Raw genomic sequence first — 17,531 nt, forward strand, 5'->3', positions numbered from 1 at the left:
TTGGTCTTTAATTTTTTAGAATCAGACTTTTCAAACCTATTGCTAAAACTTTAATTATTCTAATTATTATGTAATAATTCTATTATAAACATATTTATTATAAATGTATTTATTAAATATTATAAAATACATAAAATATGTTGAAAAGAAAATTTAATGGTTGTAAAAATAATTTAATAAAAAAATTGTTTTAGTAATGGTTTGACAGAAGATTCAATTCCGGTGCATTTTTTATATAAAACATTTCTGAGATACAAAGCTGCGGCCGTCAAGTTTCGAACGATAATGGAGGAAACTGTAGGCGTCGCCTTCGAAATTGAGCCGAAAAAGATAACTAATTCCGAGCACTGTATTACAGGTTACTGTATATCTATATTCATTAGTCTAATTTAAATTTTTAGAAAATTTAAACATTTTTAATAAACAATAAATCAAGACCAAATATTATTAAAAAGAATGTTATGTTACATCTGTTTAATCCAATAAAAATTCTGAAATTAGAAAATAAAAATATAGCAAGTTATTCTTTTTTGTTAAAATTTCATAATTTTATAAATTTTCCCATTGGAGATTCTTCTTTGTAAAAAATTTCTGTACTATTTTTACGATTTTTGAATAATTAAAAAGAATTTATTATTAAATAAATTATTATATAAATAAATATTTGCAAATAAGTATGACTTTAAAGACAAGAATAACTGCGCGATGAGAAGAGATAGCCCAGCGTTATATATATTGTTTATGATTTACTATAGTTGTTTGTAAAGTACAACTCCAAATATCCCAGCACGCTTCTTAGCAACCTCTAAGGCGCATGAGTTGTCTTTATAAGCGAATGCACTTTTTCGCAAATCTTTAATTATTATTTTCTTATTAATATTATTGCAAAAATTGTAAAATGATACAAGACTGTTTTATTCAGTTTTACTCAGTTTTGCTAAATCTGTCCAAGAAAAAGAATCCGCCAATTACACCTCGTATAATATATCTCTGGAAACCAGCAGTTCTTCCTCCATAGTTATCATCAGATGATAATTATGATACAAATGATGGTGATCAGTAAATACAATTATACAAGTCTATTTTTTTATTGTTGTATTAAATCACATTAAAATTTTTCTCTCGTTTTCAACAAACTTCGAATATATATATCTTCTATCTCATTTTAAATACAGCAAGTACACTAATTTTAAGTACACTAATTTAATTATAAAAGATAAACTTTATATTTACTACAGCTTTTATTTAAATAATAAATAGAATTGGTGATAAATGAAGTTGATAAAGTTAATAACTCTCAAAGCTGAATATAACGCATTCACTATCTATGATGTATTAAAAGAATCATCTTCAGTCATGTCTGGCATTCCCCTAAGGTGCCATCTTTTCTTTCACTTTACAGCTGAGGAGAGGACTGCGACGCTTCGCTCAACCTTCACTATGGCAGCGAACGCGTTAAACGATTGTCAGAAATATAGAAATCTTCCTGCCACATTTACGAGTTCGCTTTTCAAGTTCATTTTCTGTCGCAGTCCCATTTGCTGGCATCAAGGAGAGATGTTGGCAATGCTCCGTCTATTCATAGTACGTCTATCTGAGTGGAAGTCGTGGTTTCTATGATGCGTGCGACGAGAGATATGTCTTCCGTGCGTTCACTACGTCGTACCGATTAATTAATACGGGTTCTCGTCGTTCTCTCACCACTTCCACGGAGATAAAGTAAAGTTTATCGCTGCCAATATCGGTGTAAGGCTATACGTCTTCGATATAATGTCTTGCCTTACCTTTGCGCGGTGGATCCCGTTGGGAGAATAAGCGATGACTCCTTCGAGGAGTGACAGTTGTACGTTCAATCCCGAAGTAAGCTGTGGCAAAAGAAACTGGTGTTCTTCAAGGAAATGACATTACGTACTCGTTTTCATATCCAAAAGGGTGAATCAATTGTTAGTATTTCGGCGTCTCAGTTGGAATGTAACGTTTGACTATTCTATTCATGAGCAGGTACTCGCTAAGTTCAGCCGTTCGATTCTCCGGGGTATTCTAGAGAAGAGAGAAATTCTGAAGAAAACCGCCGTTTGCCTGACCGGCAGTGAAGTTCCAAACAACATGCCTTCTGTTTGTGGCGATATGGTCGATACTGGGGCTGGTAAATAATACATTTTTATCCGTTATTGCAGTTATTTATGTGTAATATCACCTCCCGATGTAGCAGCTGCGTAAATACTTTCGTTATATAAGAACGATCTTGTGCAGCTGCCTCGCAATCAGGCGTCATGGAAGGCATCCCCAGTACAGATAGCGTAGGAACGCACAGTGATATATCAGGGCACACAACGGTGCCGGGGAGACCCAGGATGGACGTAGCCTGCGTATTGGACTTGCAACAATCGGAACATCTTGCTCAACGGAAGAAAGCGTTAGATGAAGTTAGACAGGCCTGCAATTTGGTCAATGCCAATATACATCATATCCAAGTATGTTTTTTTTTTTTTTTTTTTTTGTATGAATCGGCCACTTTTTAACAGCAGAATGACAAAATACATACATTTTTAATGAAAATCGAGTTGGAGTAAAAATGTGACGAAAATAAAGAGCAAACTGTTGCAATCTTAATCAGATTTCAAAACAATTTTTTATCGCGCAAAACTCGAGCGCTAAATAATTTAATATTTTTTTGTAGTTTCAAATTATAAAAGTAAAGAATATAAGAAGAATATAATTTTTGTTTCTGCTTAATTTTTCATATATTTTTTCCAGTTTGAGAAACTTGATTTTGGCGAAACTAATGTTCTGGACACATTTTATAACGCTGATGTGGCGGTTGTGGATTTAAGTATCCAATTGCAACAATCTGCATTGTTTTATCATCTCGGTGTTAGGGAGAGTTTTGGAATGAAGGAAAATATTTTGCTGTATAATGATATAGACACGGAAGCTACAATTAGACTTAAGGTATGTATATACATGTACACGTATATTTATGTTTTTTTTTCACTACTTTTAGAATATAAATGCGCATAAGTCTCGTACACTCATTGAGATGCTAAATATAATACACTGGTAGGAAGGCATAAGTGACCTTGATCATTTATTAGATTTAGAATGCACTTTATGGCAATGATCTCAATTCATGTTCTTATAAATAGATTGATTTACACTATGTATTACTATATTGAACAAAACTTCAACTTCTTTCTGTACTTCTAATACTGAAAATATATTCATTTTTAAATAGTTTTCTCTCACATAAAATTGTTTATAACATATAAAACATTTTATTTTATTTCAATTAACTTTTAAAAAATATATATTATACATATAAATTAGAACGTAAAAATAATTAAAAAAATATCAGTTTTATTATGTACTTTATTTATTACGCGAGCAGATCAAACTTGTTGATTTAGTCACTATAGCATTTATAACATTTATTTGAATTTTAATTATTACTTAGCTATATTAATGTAATTAATATCTGTCCGTTGATTTAATTTTCTGCAAAACTTTTAAAAGATTTTTCACGAGCTTCGAAAACATTTGTTATTTTTACTATGATCGGTGACAAACTGTAACGCGTTGCGTGCGGATATTCAACGTCAGACTGCCGCGAGCTAAACGTAATCGATACCATCCAGATGAAACACTGTCTCTGCCTGTAAGGCAAGCACCAAATATGTAATTCCGCTCAATATGGAATAGAAAAACGTGAGATCACATTCTCAATATAGCAGTTACTTAATATAGCAGTTGACACTACTCGATCGTTTGCAGTTATCCGCGATCGCTTGATAGAATGTGTAACTGAATTTTTAGATGCGCGCATTTCGTATTTGTGTTACGTCCGGATTGTTAATTTAATCTGAACTTATCATATTAAGTAATTTGTAATAATTTGTATGAACTCAAAAAGTTTTTAAGTGGGCATATCGTAATTAATATAATGTAAATTAATATATGTAGTAAATAATCATGAAATAATGGATTGCAAATAAAAAGTTAATAAGGTGAAAAGTGAAATAAAAAATTGGATTCGATGATCAATTAAATTCAGAAGTTGTGAAAGTATAATACAGAGAATATAGAAAATATAATAGAGATATACAAATAACTTTTTCTTATGATTTTTAATCAATTATTATTTTTCCAATTTATTATTGTTTACAATTTCTTTTAATAGTGACATTGTGTAATATTTTCATGAAACTAACTTATACAGAAACATCTTTTTTGGTACAGTTATCTTGTGGCAGCTACACATTTGTTTCGTATCGCGTTGTGGAATCCTGTGGCTCATGTGTAGCTACCAATCCAGCAACCAGCAGAATCACAGGCGAAGAGACAATAGATCCTAAACAGCATCTTACTTTGAAACTAAAGAAATTGTTTCAAGATGTGGAAATACAGTCCAAGTAAGTAAATGTGAAAATCTTCATCAGTATAAGTGGAAAATATTACTGTGAGAGTTTTCATCAATATTCTGTATCAAAAAATGAACATCTTTAATATGTTAACGTGAGAAATGTTTTTATTAAAATTTCCAGAGCGCACATGAAGGAGAAATTTCTGGCAGATTTACGCAAGGCACGTGAGACATATTCCGGAGAAGAACTGTCTAGAGCTCTAAACAACATGCGTAAACGTTTAGATGATCCCAATGTTTTATCAGGAGAAGTCGTTTTAAACGTTCTCATTTCATTTCGGGAAATACAGGTAAAATAATGACAGATTAATATTTATATATATATATATATATATATATCGAGATATAAGAATTATACCGTTGAAAAATTATACATTTACATTTATTGTAAAATTACTAGGATTACGATGCAATGGTACAATTGGTTGACGATTTAAGAACTATACCAACTCACAAGAATTATATAAATACCCCGGCTATAAGATATTTATACGCGTTTGCTCTAAATCGACGAAACAAAGAGGGCGATCGAGAAAGAGCGTTAAAGGTTATCGAGAAAGCACTAGAAAAAAAGGAAAATCATGTTCCTGATATGTTGTGTTTATGTGGAAGAATATATAAAGACAAATTTGTAGAGAGCAGACATACAGACCAGGAGAGTTTAAAGAATGCGATCCATTGGTATAGGAAAGGTTTTGAGGTATAATATACTACATATATAATTTGTTTCTCTATTATTGCAAGTTCTACTCTTAATGCATATATATATATATATATATATGTAATATTATTGTTATATTTACAGGTTCAACCTAACGAATATGCTGGCATAAATCTTGCTACTTTATTAGTCATAGCTGGAAATGAATTCTCTAAAAGCGAGGAGTTACAACACATAGGAATGGTATTAAATAATCTAATCGGCAAGAAGGGCAGTTTACCGAGTTTAAAGGATTATTGGGATGTAGCAACGTTTTTTGAAATTAGTGTTTTGGCAGAGGATTATTCGAAGGCAATACAAGCAGCCGAATGTATGTTTAAGTTGAAGCCACCAAATTGGTAAGTATCCGAAAAGTAAAGCTAGGCTTATGACATTCAGTAAAAGACATAATATGTTTAAAATTCAAAATAAAGTATATATGTAAAATTTATTTTAATTAATTAATGTACACTTTTAGGTACCTGAAATCGACAATTGGCAACATATCACTGATAGATAGGTTTCGTAAAAAAAATGAGGAAGCTGAAATTGCGCCGGAGGAACAAATATTCAGTTTCTGGATGGACTACTTTGTCGAAGCTACAAAGCCGGAAGTTGGCGATAGTATACGGTTTCCAGTAAGTTGATAAATGGAATCGTTCTACCGAGGATCCAGTTTCCAATTCGGGAGATTATGGCTATATAGTTATGTGTTACCAATCCAGCTTACTTCTGTACATTTTGGGTCAAAGTAAGAATAATATAAAACTGCTCTTAGTGCAGGTTCATGAGTTCACTCTTAAGAGAATCAACTTCCCATTTTAATAATCTTTCTAAAGTAAAAACGCTTAACACATTACGATATTTTTATTAGATTTTAGTGTTGGAACCAACCAAGATTTTAATGCCGAGTTACGTGAATGTGAATCTGGGAGCAGAGGAGAAGTCTATACAAATATGGAATTTGTGTCTGGATAACATGAGAAACAATTGCAAACAAGTTCACGATTGGTTGTTCACTGCGAATATGATACGCAGCGTAAGCCTATATAAGAGAGACGAAAGATGTCTCTTTCTGTACGTTCATCAGAACTCGGATGATTTTCAAATGTATTTGCCATCAGTACAATGTAGACAACGATTTTACGATTTAATCTTAGAGATGACTAGGGATCAAGAAGGCATGGTTACAGATTTGGATGCTTACATGACTGATGATCGCATGAAGGTCTTTATCCATTTTTTATATCATTTTTATCATTATTTGTATTGTATTTCATATATAATCTCTAATTCTTTTAATGATTTGTATATTTATAGTTCGAATACGAATTGGATGATCAAAATAAGCGCATAGTTCTCGGCAAAGGTACATATGGCGTGGTGTACGCAGCACGCGATTTAAATACGCAAGTCAGGATTGCAGTAAAAGAAATTCGTGAACGAAACTTGGGTGACGTACAGCCTCTTCACGAAGAGATCAAATTACATAGCCAGTTGAGACACAGAAATATTGTTCAATATTTGGGTTCCGTAAGCGAGGATGGTTATTTTAAAATTTTTATGGAACAAGTTCCCGGAGGTAGGAAAAGAATAAAACAACAGTTAAAAAAATATATATCTATTTATAAAAATTATTTTTCTAAATATATATAAATATTTATAAATATATATTCATAATTTTTTCATAATTTTCAGGAAGTTTATCAGCTTTGCTAAGGTCGAAATGGGGTCCTTTAAAAGAGAATGAATCAACTATCTCATATTATACCAAACAAATGTTGGAAGGCCTTAAGTATCTCCATGATCAAAAAATCGTTCATAGAGATATAAAAGGTAAAATGTAATTTTTGCAGAATAAATGAATATTATATTTGTAAAAGATTATATTCCTATTTTTATAATTATATCTTTGTACAAATAAGTTTATATGTATGCTTCAGGTGATAATGTGTTGGTAAATACATACAGTGGAGTTGTAAAGATTTCTGATTTCGGTATGTCCAAGCGTTTGGCTGGCTTATGCCCGAGTACGGAAACATTTACTGGAACATTACAATATATGGCGCCAGAAGTTATTGATAAGGGTCAACGTGGTTATGGTGCACCTGTGAGTTTATTATATTTAGTTAAATGCTTTGTTTTGAAAATATTTTTAGAATAATGATTTTTAGAATAATGATTTTTAGAATAATGATATTTTCTATCATCACGCGATATTAATTATTTAAATTTATTCTAGGCGGACATTTGGTCTTTGGGTTGCACGATAGTTGAGATGGCAACTGGAAAGCCTCCCTTCATCGAACTAGGTTCTCCACAAGCAGCTGTTTTTAAAGTAAATCTATAATATTTAACATCCTTACCATAATACAATCCTTACCTTAAGTTATCAAAATTTAAAAAAAAACTGATAAATGTATGCTTTTTTTTATAGGTGGGATATTATAAAATACATCCCGAGATACCATCAGAATTATCAGAGAGAGCAAAAAGTTTTATATTGCGCTGTTTTGAGCCAAATCCCGATATAAGAGCAACAGCGGCGGAATTGTTGGAGGATCCATTTCTTAATGAGTATATAAATTTAAAGTATAGTATTGAAGAATTTTACAAGTTCCTAAAATTCATATAATGAAGTGTTTAATTATGTAATAGGAAAAAGAAGAGCAGCAGATTAGTTGCACCACCAGACTTTAGCAGAAGTATATCGGTTCCTGCAGACAGATTGGAACGTTTGGGGAAATGCGATAAAACAAATAATAATCATATCGTCGCAGCCATACCTATACAGATGTCTCAGTCGGATGATAGGTATTATAAAATTTTATCTTTATTGCCAATGTGCCGTTTTGTGTGAGCGTTTTTGTGACAATCTGTAGCGTTCACATCTTTGTATTGTTATATTCTCATTTACTGTTGTACTCTCATTTGATATTTCATTTGTATTAAGTAGTTGATATATCATTTTATATGTTGCTGGGTAATTGCCAGATCAGCATCAAGACATACTATTTGCAAAAATAGCTACGAAATGCTATTTGCAAAATTCAATTGCTTTCACGTAACAATATCATATATTATCAAGACGCAATCAATTTATATTGTTTATTGTTATATATAGTATAAATTACATATATTTTTATTAATTATTTGTAAATGTTTATTATATATTTTGTAATATTCTAATAATTATATCATTGATTAAAAATGTTTTATCCAAATTGCAACATTCTACAAAGAATACGATACAAGAGTATAGTATTTGTTTATATAAATGCACATTGTGAATTATAATTATAAAATGTTAAATTTAGTGGAGGGTTAACGAAGTCAAGCCCATTGAGGGGACGAAGTCCGGCTCATCTATTGTCCCCCATCAGCATGCCTACTACAATCCTCTCTTTTAACAGGTATGGTTCTAACTTCGTTTACACATGCAAAAAAATTATAATTGAAGGTATAATTTGTTCATTGATTATTTATTCATAAATCCAAGTTACCTCTCATCCAAAGAAATAGAAATATAAGTTCTTTATCATCATTACTACATGTATAATATGCTTAATTATTCTTTTTAAATTATGCTTATGTTTAATAATATGTTTAATAATATCAAAATTATCTCTGATTATGCTATTATTCGCGCTTTATGTGCGCTTACGCTATTAAATGTTCGTGCTGCGTAATATTTCAATATAAGTAAATGGAGCTTTATATACGTACAAATCATATTCATTTCGCGATTTCTTTATTTTGTGCAAGTGATGGCATATTTTTAATTACATTAACATTAATATATTAGATATTTTAAGATATTATTTTAAATGAAATAATATAAATATATAACATATTATATTTTATTTTGGGCTTTAGAGAAGGAGAGATTTAGTTTTTTCGATATAAACATATATTAACTTATAATTGCTTTGCTAAATACAAATAACGATTATTACATAATAAGTCTGCTGCAATTTATGCAAATACAGTATATTAAAAATTTTAAGTAAAGTAATTTTTAACATTTGTAAATTTTATAATTATATAGGTCCTATAGTTCCTTAAATAACCTAATTCCTTAAATAATTTATATCCTGAAAATGGGCGGATTTGTTTTAATGTATACATTAAATTAAATATATAATAATGATGTGTGTTTTTATTATAAATATTATTTGTAATAGATATGTATTATATTCATCTTTTCTATATTATATGATATAAAAATAACTATATTTTTATAATTTTTTACAATTTTTTACTATATATTTTTACTACATATTTATAGATAAAGGATAATAATTATTTACATAAAATATTTAAAATACTATTAAATACTATTACTAATTTATCCTTTTTACAATTGTACACCACACGTTAATACGATTTTCTCATACATAACGTTAATAGAAGATTATCATATTGATAAACAGAGATTTGAAAAATTTAAAAGAGATTTGTGATATATAACGTCATATATAAGATTGTTGTTTTACATCTTTTTAGTACAATAGGAAATACTCCATCGATAGAAACTAGTGAAACTGATACAGCTGGTGCTTCAATAACGAGGAGAAGTTCATCTGGTGGATTGTTATCACCAGAAGTTGAATTAGGAGGTAAATATATACAGTAATTCTTGATAATTTTGTAAAATTATTATTAAAATTATTATTAATTGTTTATAAAAGAATTTTAATAAAAATTTCTTAACATCACAATATATATAAATAATATAATTATGAACAAATGCATGAATAAAATTGCGAACTCCATTTGCTCAAGATTTATTATAATATGATATTATTTATTTATATTTATGAAAAATTGTCATAAAACAGGACAACCAGGACAAAAATCTGGAGAAGAACAAGAGGGTTTTTATTTATTAAAGAAGGATAGCCAAAGGCGTATGACGTTAACGAGGGTTCTCAACCAAGATGAGGCAAAGATTTGCGAGGTTTGGATGAGAGGTATAAATCAAGCGGAGGGACAGACGGTGTTGCAAATGGTAATATTACAACATTATATTGTCTTGCATATAACCATTTGCGTATATTTAATCGTTATTATAAATTTTATTATAATTCTAGAGTCACTTGGTGTTGCTTATGCGCGGTTTAAGGGATTATATCGCGGAGCAGAATCAAGAAGTAATAGTAACTGCTATTCGAACACTGAAAGAGGAATTAGATTTTGACTCGACCGCTATTAATCACTTACACTTGGCTATTTATTTATTTCAAACGGCAGTAAATGAGGTCCTCAGAATGCACAGTATAAAGCCGCATTGGATGTTTGCTTTGGATAATTTAGTGAGAAATGCTGTTCAAGCTGCTATCACCGTTTTATCTCCCGGTAGGTTTTATTTCACTCAATAAAATGAAAATAAAAACAATATAATAAATCGTCATATATTCGTGAGACATAAATGAGAACATCAATTTTTTTGAGTATCAAAAAAGGTTCCGTTTAATTGACCAGATTCTCACACTTGTTATTTGGTACGCGAACCAGATGTGTAACACACGTATGTATTTTGGAATATAATGTATGTGATCGAGTATGTTAAGTGATAGAGTATGTCAACTCTAAAAATATCTCGAGGGAAAATCATTACCAATAATATGGGATCTCTCAAGAACGTCGCGTTCAGTAAGAGGGTTACCGCATTCTTGAGTTCATACATATCTGGTTTAGATAGATTTTAATAATAAAAATCGAGGAATTAAATATATTTAAATGTGTGATGAAAAAGTATTATTATAGATATTATCAGCATTATTTGGAATTTTACATTGCAATTTGTGCATCTAGAATTGGGCGCTAACTTACTTGGACAAGAACGAGTGCAACCTGGTGGTCAAGGCCCTGAGGAGGGTTCGACATCTGGAGTATCGACAGTAAACTCTGTGAAATCTCAGAAAACCGCCGATTCCATTGATAATAAATATTGGAAAGAATATAGAGATCAAATGGGAGTATTAAAGATGGAAAATATGAAGCTACTTCAGGAATTGATAGAAAGCCAGAAATCCTATCAAACGCTATTGCAACAAGCCCTCGAGGAGCAAAGAGTCCAAGTCAATACATTGACATATTTATGTGAAAACATTAATAGAAAATCAGTGAGACAGGAATCAGGGTACAAAAGAGATTATTATTTTATTTATTTCAACGTATCATAGTTTAATTGACATTGTATAAAAATATGTTTTAATATATTCACAGCTATAATTCTTGTATTTTTGGAAATATATCTCAACAACTGTCATCTTCAACGCCTACCGATACGCATCGCAGTATCAATGTACATCAGCATACAGACCTTGTTGAATGGTTACAGAATCTTCAAGTAGACGAAACATCGATTGATAGGGTAAGCATTTTATGGATATCTGAAATAAGCCATAGAATAAAAATAAGTTTATGTATTTCACAAATAATCTTTACGGCTTTTTAATATTCTTAGTTCCTATACGAGGAATATACATTGGAAGATATTTTGTGTCACGTTACCCGAGAAGATCTTCGCAGATTAAACTTAAGGTAACAAAATGATGCCTTATATTCTTAATAATAACTTATGCCGAGATAAATATTTTATATAATTTTAGGGGAGGAATTGAACTCAGGATATGGCAGGCTATATTGAAACATCGAGAAAGTAATGGAAATGAAGTCTTAGAGAGAGATTAATGCATTACATATTTTTCTACTATTTTTAGTAACAAAGTATCAGTAGAGCAGCTGGAATTTAAAGCATGGGTAAATAATTATTTCAATTAGGCTGCCAGAAATATAATAGCCCAAATCACTCACGCATACTATAATATTATGCAGGATATAAATCAAACTTTTGTAAAGAGAGTTTCTTCCGTGACACAATATAATGATATTATTGGTTTATTTCGTAGTTCCTATTTTAAATTGTTATTACTCTTTACAGAGCAATTCATATATAATGATATATGTTAACCAAACGTATTATATGTATCTGTCTCAACATTTTTATTACAAATTTTAATTAATTTTGCTAGTTCCATGATATCAGAATATAAAAAAATCAGTATTTATACAGAAAATGTATTTCGTACATTATATTTTCTTATAAGAAAAATTTTGTAGCCTTGATTTTTAAATTCGGCATTTAAAAATCAGATTAATTGTTAAATTTTTATGTTAAAAAAATAAAATAGTAACACGAAAAGTAACAATGAGATTATGAATATGAATCATCAGTAATGTAATATTTGATATTTTGATATTTTATATTTTGTTCTAAAGTGATAATGTCTCCCATTATAACAAAAGTAATAGATGCTTCCGATGATAATAAAATGTAATTTATACATAAGTCAGTTTTTACAAGGTATATTCATTGTTGAATAAGCAAATCTACTGCCAAGGGGAAATCTGATTAAGAATCTGTATTTTTTTTTAAAGAGTAATAACTTTACATATTATTATAAATGTTATTATAAATGTTATAAATATCTATTATAAATTTAATAGATAATAACATAGCGCGTTTCATCTAACAAATTTTCTCAATATTTTCACGAATGGGGACGCAATTATTTATAGTGCCTTATAAAACTCGTTCCAGTACAAGAAAGAATATTTATTATATAGAATAAATATGTGTAGTCTATATTCCTCAAATAAGATTAGCATAAAACATTTGCTGTTAAAATCTTAGATTCTCAAAGAGCAAAATTTTATTTGTGCAGTATAGATCTTCCTGAATATTATAATATTCATTGAGTGTTTTTGTGTCAATATTTGTTATGTAAATAGAATGCTTTTTGTAATTTATAGAAACTTTACGTTACTTCATGAACTTGATTCAATTCAGGATTTCATTCAAGTTTTGTAGATACGGATTTTTATATAACGGAAAAATCTCGATTTTTCTTTTATGCAATATTGTAAAGAGAGAAATTCGCCTATGCTTTCTACGATGCACGATATATTTTGTACAGTCAGATTTTTAACGTATAATAATCAAGTTGAATTTCCGTAGATATCTAACTTCAATAAATTCTCGAAAGAGATTGCTTCTTCAAAAACCCAGTGTCTAATTGTTTCAAGAATATATTATATGTATAAGTCAAATTCAGCTTGATTATACACACATTGATAATACAATGACTGACAAAATTAACACTAATATGATATGTACTATACTAATACATTAAATTATATAGCAATAGATATGTTAATGCTTGTTTATAAGTATTTTAATCAAAATAATTTTGCGCTCAACTGTAGGAACATTTAATAAAATTAAATGCCACAGAAATCAGAAAAGATTAAATAAACTTTAAAATATAAGTACCAGAATATATTGTTAACTATTACCGTTTTTACTCACAAAATAGGATTAATTATAATTGTTGCTCGCATGTGCGACTGTTTGTAATAAAGGAATGAATATATGTCTGAATTATTTATTATAACCATTTCTCCAAATTAATTTTTTTAGAATTAAAGATATATAAGTTAAAATGTAAGTTATTTTTTGTTCAATTTTTTTACAAACATTTTGTATGATTTTATATGAAAAAATGTTTATTCATTGGAAATATTTTCGTATCTAATTAAAGCAACTATTTAAAAAAATTTTTTTTAAATTATTATTAATCTTTTTTGGACAATTTTGCAAATTCATTTTTAGTTAAAATTGAAGACAAAAAAATAAAAGCTTTTTTTTTTCAAGAAAAAAGATTACGCAGAAGGTAAATACATTGGCTTTGAGTGTGACATTCTTTTTCATATATAACTATTTCATAGAAGTCCTCATTAATATGAACAAGACGTATCCTCTGCGTCTCGTCATAATATTCTGTTAAAAAAATATAATCTATTGTACATAAAAATATGTGGATGATTATTTTTATATTTATTGCTTTAAGTTAAAAAGCTTTTGATTTTTAATACAAGATTGTGACGTCTGCTATTACCGGTCATTCTTGCATGTAAAATAAAGAAAGACTAATTTAAATTATAAAGTGCAATGCTCGTCTTAAAATTCGTGTTTGGCAATAAGGAAAGCATTATTGGAAGTAAAGTTATAAAGTTATAAATTATACCGTTAAACTTGAAAATTCTCTCTTTTTTTCTCTTTTTTTTTTCTTTTTACAGCTGAATCTATAAAGAGATAATCTACCTTGGTGACAGATTGTAAATAAGATTCACACACTTCTCGTAGGAGGGATATCGCTTTTCACTCAGCTTGTCAGCTAAGGTTTCTTTGTTATGATCGATATCTCAAAAAGTCAATCTTCGTAGTAAAAGATAGCATTTATCACAACCTTTAACCTTTCACGCTAAACTGAAAAGTGATAATACTATTATCATTTATTTTATATTACTTTACTTTTATTTAGATTTTTACTTTTATATTGAGAGACTAGTATTAAAAGAATCTTTCAATTTAAAATATTTTTAAAAATGACTTTTCTGTATAACATTACAAATTAAATTATATTAAAAATTAATATGATAATATCTATATTTATATATTGAAAAAAGATAATTTGCTTTATTTCTTATGAAAATATTTTGATAACTTTGACACATGTCTCAACTTTTGTTTATCTTTTATTTAATTGGCAAGAGAAATAAATCTATAAACACTTTAAATCTATAAACACAACTAAAATTGAAAATAAAATAATAATTGCAATATATATATATATATATATATATATATATACACACACACACTAAAAATTAAATAATAATAATAAAATTTAATAATAAGATATCATCAGCGCTGCTTTATAGCAAGCGAATTAATGGCTATTTTATATCATTTGTCTGGAGAAAAGTATGGTTCCCTTCCTCATGGAACAGCGCGCTTAATTTCAAGAAGAAGGAAGCATCGAGCAACTGCAGTCAATATTGCGAAAGTTTTCAATCTGCCAATACATTCGATGAGCGTTGAAACGCTGATCAAAGCCTCGGTCATTCGAGACAAAAGGTTTTTATCGGCATTTATACACGCACGTAAACTCTTTGCGTCTCTGCGTCAAAATACTATTGCCTTTGCTGTTGCGCTTGCACTTCGCGTGCGTGTAATCTACGCACGGTCATGGCCGCATATGAAATATTCAGAATGGCTCAAACCAGAATGGCTGACCACTCTTTAGTCTGGCACCTTTGTATCACCAGCGAGGGATGCATCTGCATGCAGATCGAACCTACATCTAGGGAAACTGGCTTATCCGCTCTTTCGCAGTAGAAGGAGAGAGACAAAAGAGAAGAGAGAAAGAGAAAGAGAGAGATCGCACATTCCCATTCGTTTGGTATTCTAAAAAGCGATTGGTTCTCTCTGCGTCTCTTTTCCTTGTCATGCAATATTCAAAATTTCGCAAGAGCGATGATGAAAGAAGAATAAATTAGAATTGTCGCGTTCCCGCGATAAATGCTAATTGGTTAATAAAGATTTTTTGGAATGTGGATAATTGTTGTATTGTTATGTGTCGATGATAATAAAGGAAGTAAAGACAATTATATAATAAAAAAATCATTAATTTTAATTGACAAATTTAAAAATTCTGTATAGAAAACACTTTAGAATTTAATTAGAAATTTAATTAGAATCCAATTTTTCAAAAAAATAGATTAGAGAAAGAGAGAGAAATTCTAATTAGAAAACTTAGATTTCTCTGAGAATCTTTCATAAAGTAATTCGGAATAATGCGCGTTTTTATTGCACATTATAAATCATAATTATTGATTGATTTATTAAGAAGCACGACAATACATCAGCTGTTAAGGAAAAAGAATTAGCGAATCTGCATTATACTTTAATAACAAGAAGGCATCACATCCTTTAGATTATTTAAACTATTGACATAATTTAATGCAAGTGAAATGATATCATCTCTATTCTATTATTTTACTAGGATACCAAAAATAAGCCTCGATTATCTATGCGAATATACAAATATACCTCATAAATTGCAATCGTGTCTAGAATTGATTTTTTTCATTCCACTTCTTGTACCCCGCAGGCGAGTCATCTCAGGCGGGATAATTAAATGACCTTGCCGAAGAATCCAACAAAATATGATTATGTAAATGTTACCGAAGCAGTTGGTAGAGTCTCTGGGTGATTGCTTATAATCGATTCTGTGAATAATATGCATCTTTTTTCCTTGCGTTTAGAATTAATGAGGTTTCTTCATCATCTTCACTAACATCGCAAAATTTCTATCGATGCATTCATAAAATCATCCTATTAACCGAACGTATAATATTGTATAGTCGCGGGAGAGATCGGAATATAAAAAGGACTGTTATTTTCCTTTTATCAAGCCACGCGTGAGTGACGCGTGTTTTATCGCTGAATATTTTCCCGCGTTATCTATCGAGCTCCAGCAGCCGGCGGCTGTTATTACAGCCGCTTCTAACGTTGCCCCATCATTATTAGGAATTCCATAACAGGCGGCTGCGGTGAAAAGGGCATTACGACGTATTGATGACCGACCCTATCCTCATTCGTTATAGAAAACGTATGAGGCGTCGCGAGATAAGGTAAATAATAAATAAAGAAGAATTATAATTATTAAGAGAAAAATTATAATTAACGAAGGAAGCCATATTGTTATTCTTAACGCGGCAACGCATGCACATAATAATTATGCAATACTCATCTCGCGTTAAGAAAACATCGCTCTTTCACTTGAAAATTGTTAAATCTCCAATATCGTGTAAAGCTTAGAAAGGTAAGGTTTAAGGAAAAGTTTTTACGTTGTAACGGGATAATCGGATGGTCGAGTATCCATGGGGATGGCGAGTACTGGCGCATCCCTTCCCGAGAAGGAGAGACGGGGGTGGCGCAAAATGTACAATGTTTCACGGTTAAATGGTTCGATTGTGCTTTCGGGAAAGGGACGCAATGTTCGCCTCGGTGAATTATTAAATCCACCCCACTGATTTATATTTTCTTACTTTCCGCCTTCCCGTTCACTTTTACGGAGCGGAGATCTACAGGAGAGATCTGATTGCGAGACACCATCTGATTTGATTACCTGCTTCGTGAAGTATGACTGGAATGACTTGCACTCTCTTTTTCGTTGTAAAATTATGTATAAATTCACCGTCAAAATTGAATATTTAAAGTTGGCCGATGGCGTCACGATACGCTTTTGAAAGCACACAGATGATAGTTAGGAGAGATTATTTTGTAAATCACGAATTTAATATTGCATTTTGCCACGTACGTGTGTTGCGCAATTATATTTGACAAAGTTAATTAAACAAGTGACATAGAGAAGTCGTACAATGATAAAAGGAAGAAAGTAGGTGATCTTATGTCTACATCGTTGGTAAAGCGGCCTAAATGTTTATCCGATCGGAAACAACCCTAAAGCATTCTTGGCGAAGCAAGAAAGGGTT

The 17,531-nt window shown here is 30.3% G+C and overlaps 1 protein-coding gene and 1 long non-coding RNA gene across 4 annotated transcripts; one reads left to right on the top strand and one right to left on the bottom strand.

Moving 5' to 3' along the window:
- The first annotated feature begins 1,482 nt into the window (after positions 1–1,482).
- On the top strand, positions 1,483–13,561 carry Ask1 (apoptotic signal-regulating kinase 1). 3 transcript variants are annotated; one of them, XM_089082570.1, is made up of 24 exons: positions 1,483–1,943; positions 2,002–2,146; positions 2,254–2,474; positions 2,758–2,952; positions 4,237–4,409; positions 4,542–4,710; positions 4,821–5,120; positions 5,226–5,479; positions 5,599–5,758; positions 5,995–6,348; positions 6,441–6,702; positions 6,819–6,956; positions 7,064–7,230; positions 7,363–7,458; positions 7,558–7,697; positions 7,779–7,934; positions 8,438–8,533; positions 9,627–9,739; positions 9,962–10,131; positions 10,214–10,478; positions 10,938–11,265; positions 11,352–11,499; positions 11,593–11,669; positions 11,738–13,561. In XM_089082570.1, exons 1-24 carry the CDS (start codon positions 1,899–1,901, stop codon positions 11,817–11,819), a joined length of 4,254 nt encoding a protein of 1,417 aa, XP_088938696.1. In that variant the 5' UTR covers positions 1,483–1,898; the 3' UTR covers positions 11,820–13,561. The 3 variants fall into 3 exon arrangements, with proteins under 3 accessions (XP_088938696.1, XP_088938697.1, XP_088938698.1); XM_089082571.1 differs by having other exon boundaries at positions 1,483–1,932; XM_089082572.1 differs by lacking the exons at positions 1,483–1,943; positions 2,002–2,146; positions 2,254–2,474; positions 2,758–2,952 and adding an exon at positions 3,796–4,004.
- LOC148935085 (uncharacterized) lies at positions 11,278–14,836 on the bottom strand. Its single transcript, XR_016140691.1, has 2 exons — positions 14,293–14,836; positions 11,278–11,518 (listed from the first exon to the last, which is right to left on the bottom strand). It is a non-coding gene; the product is annotated as an uncharacterized LOC148935085 (long non-coding RNA).
- Positions 14,837–17,531: the final 2,695 nt, after the last annotated feature.

Source organism: Pogonomyrmex barbatus, unplaced genomic scaffold, assembly GCF_055798465.1.
Source record: "Pogonomyrmex barbatus isolate J1 unplaced genomic scaffold, ASM5579846v1 scaffold6, whole genome shotgun sequence".
NCBI lineage: Eukaryota > Metazoa > Arthropoda > Insecta > Hymenoptera > Formicidae > Pogonomyrmex > Pogonomyrmex barbatus.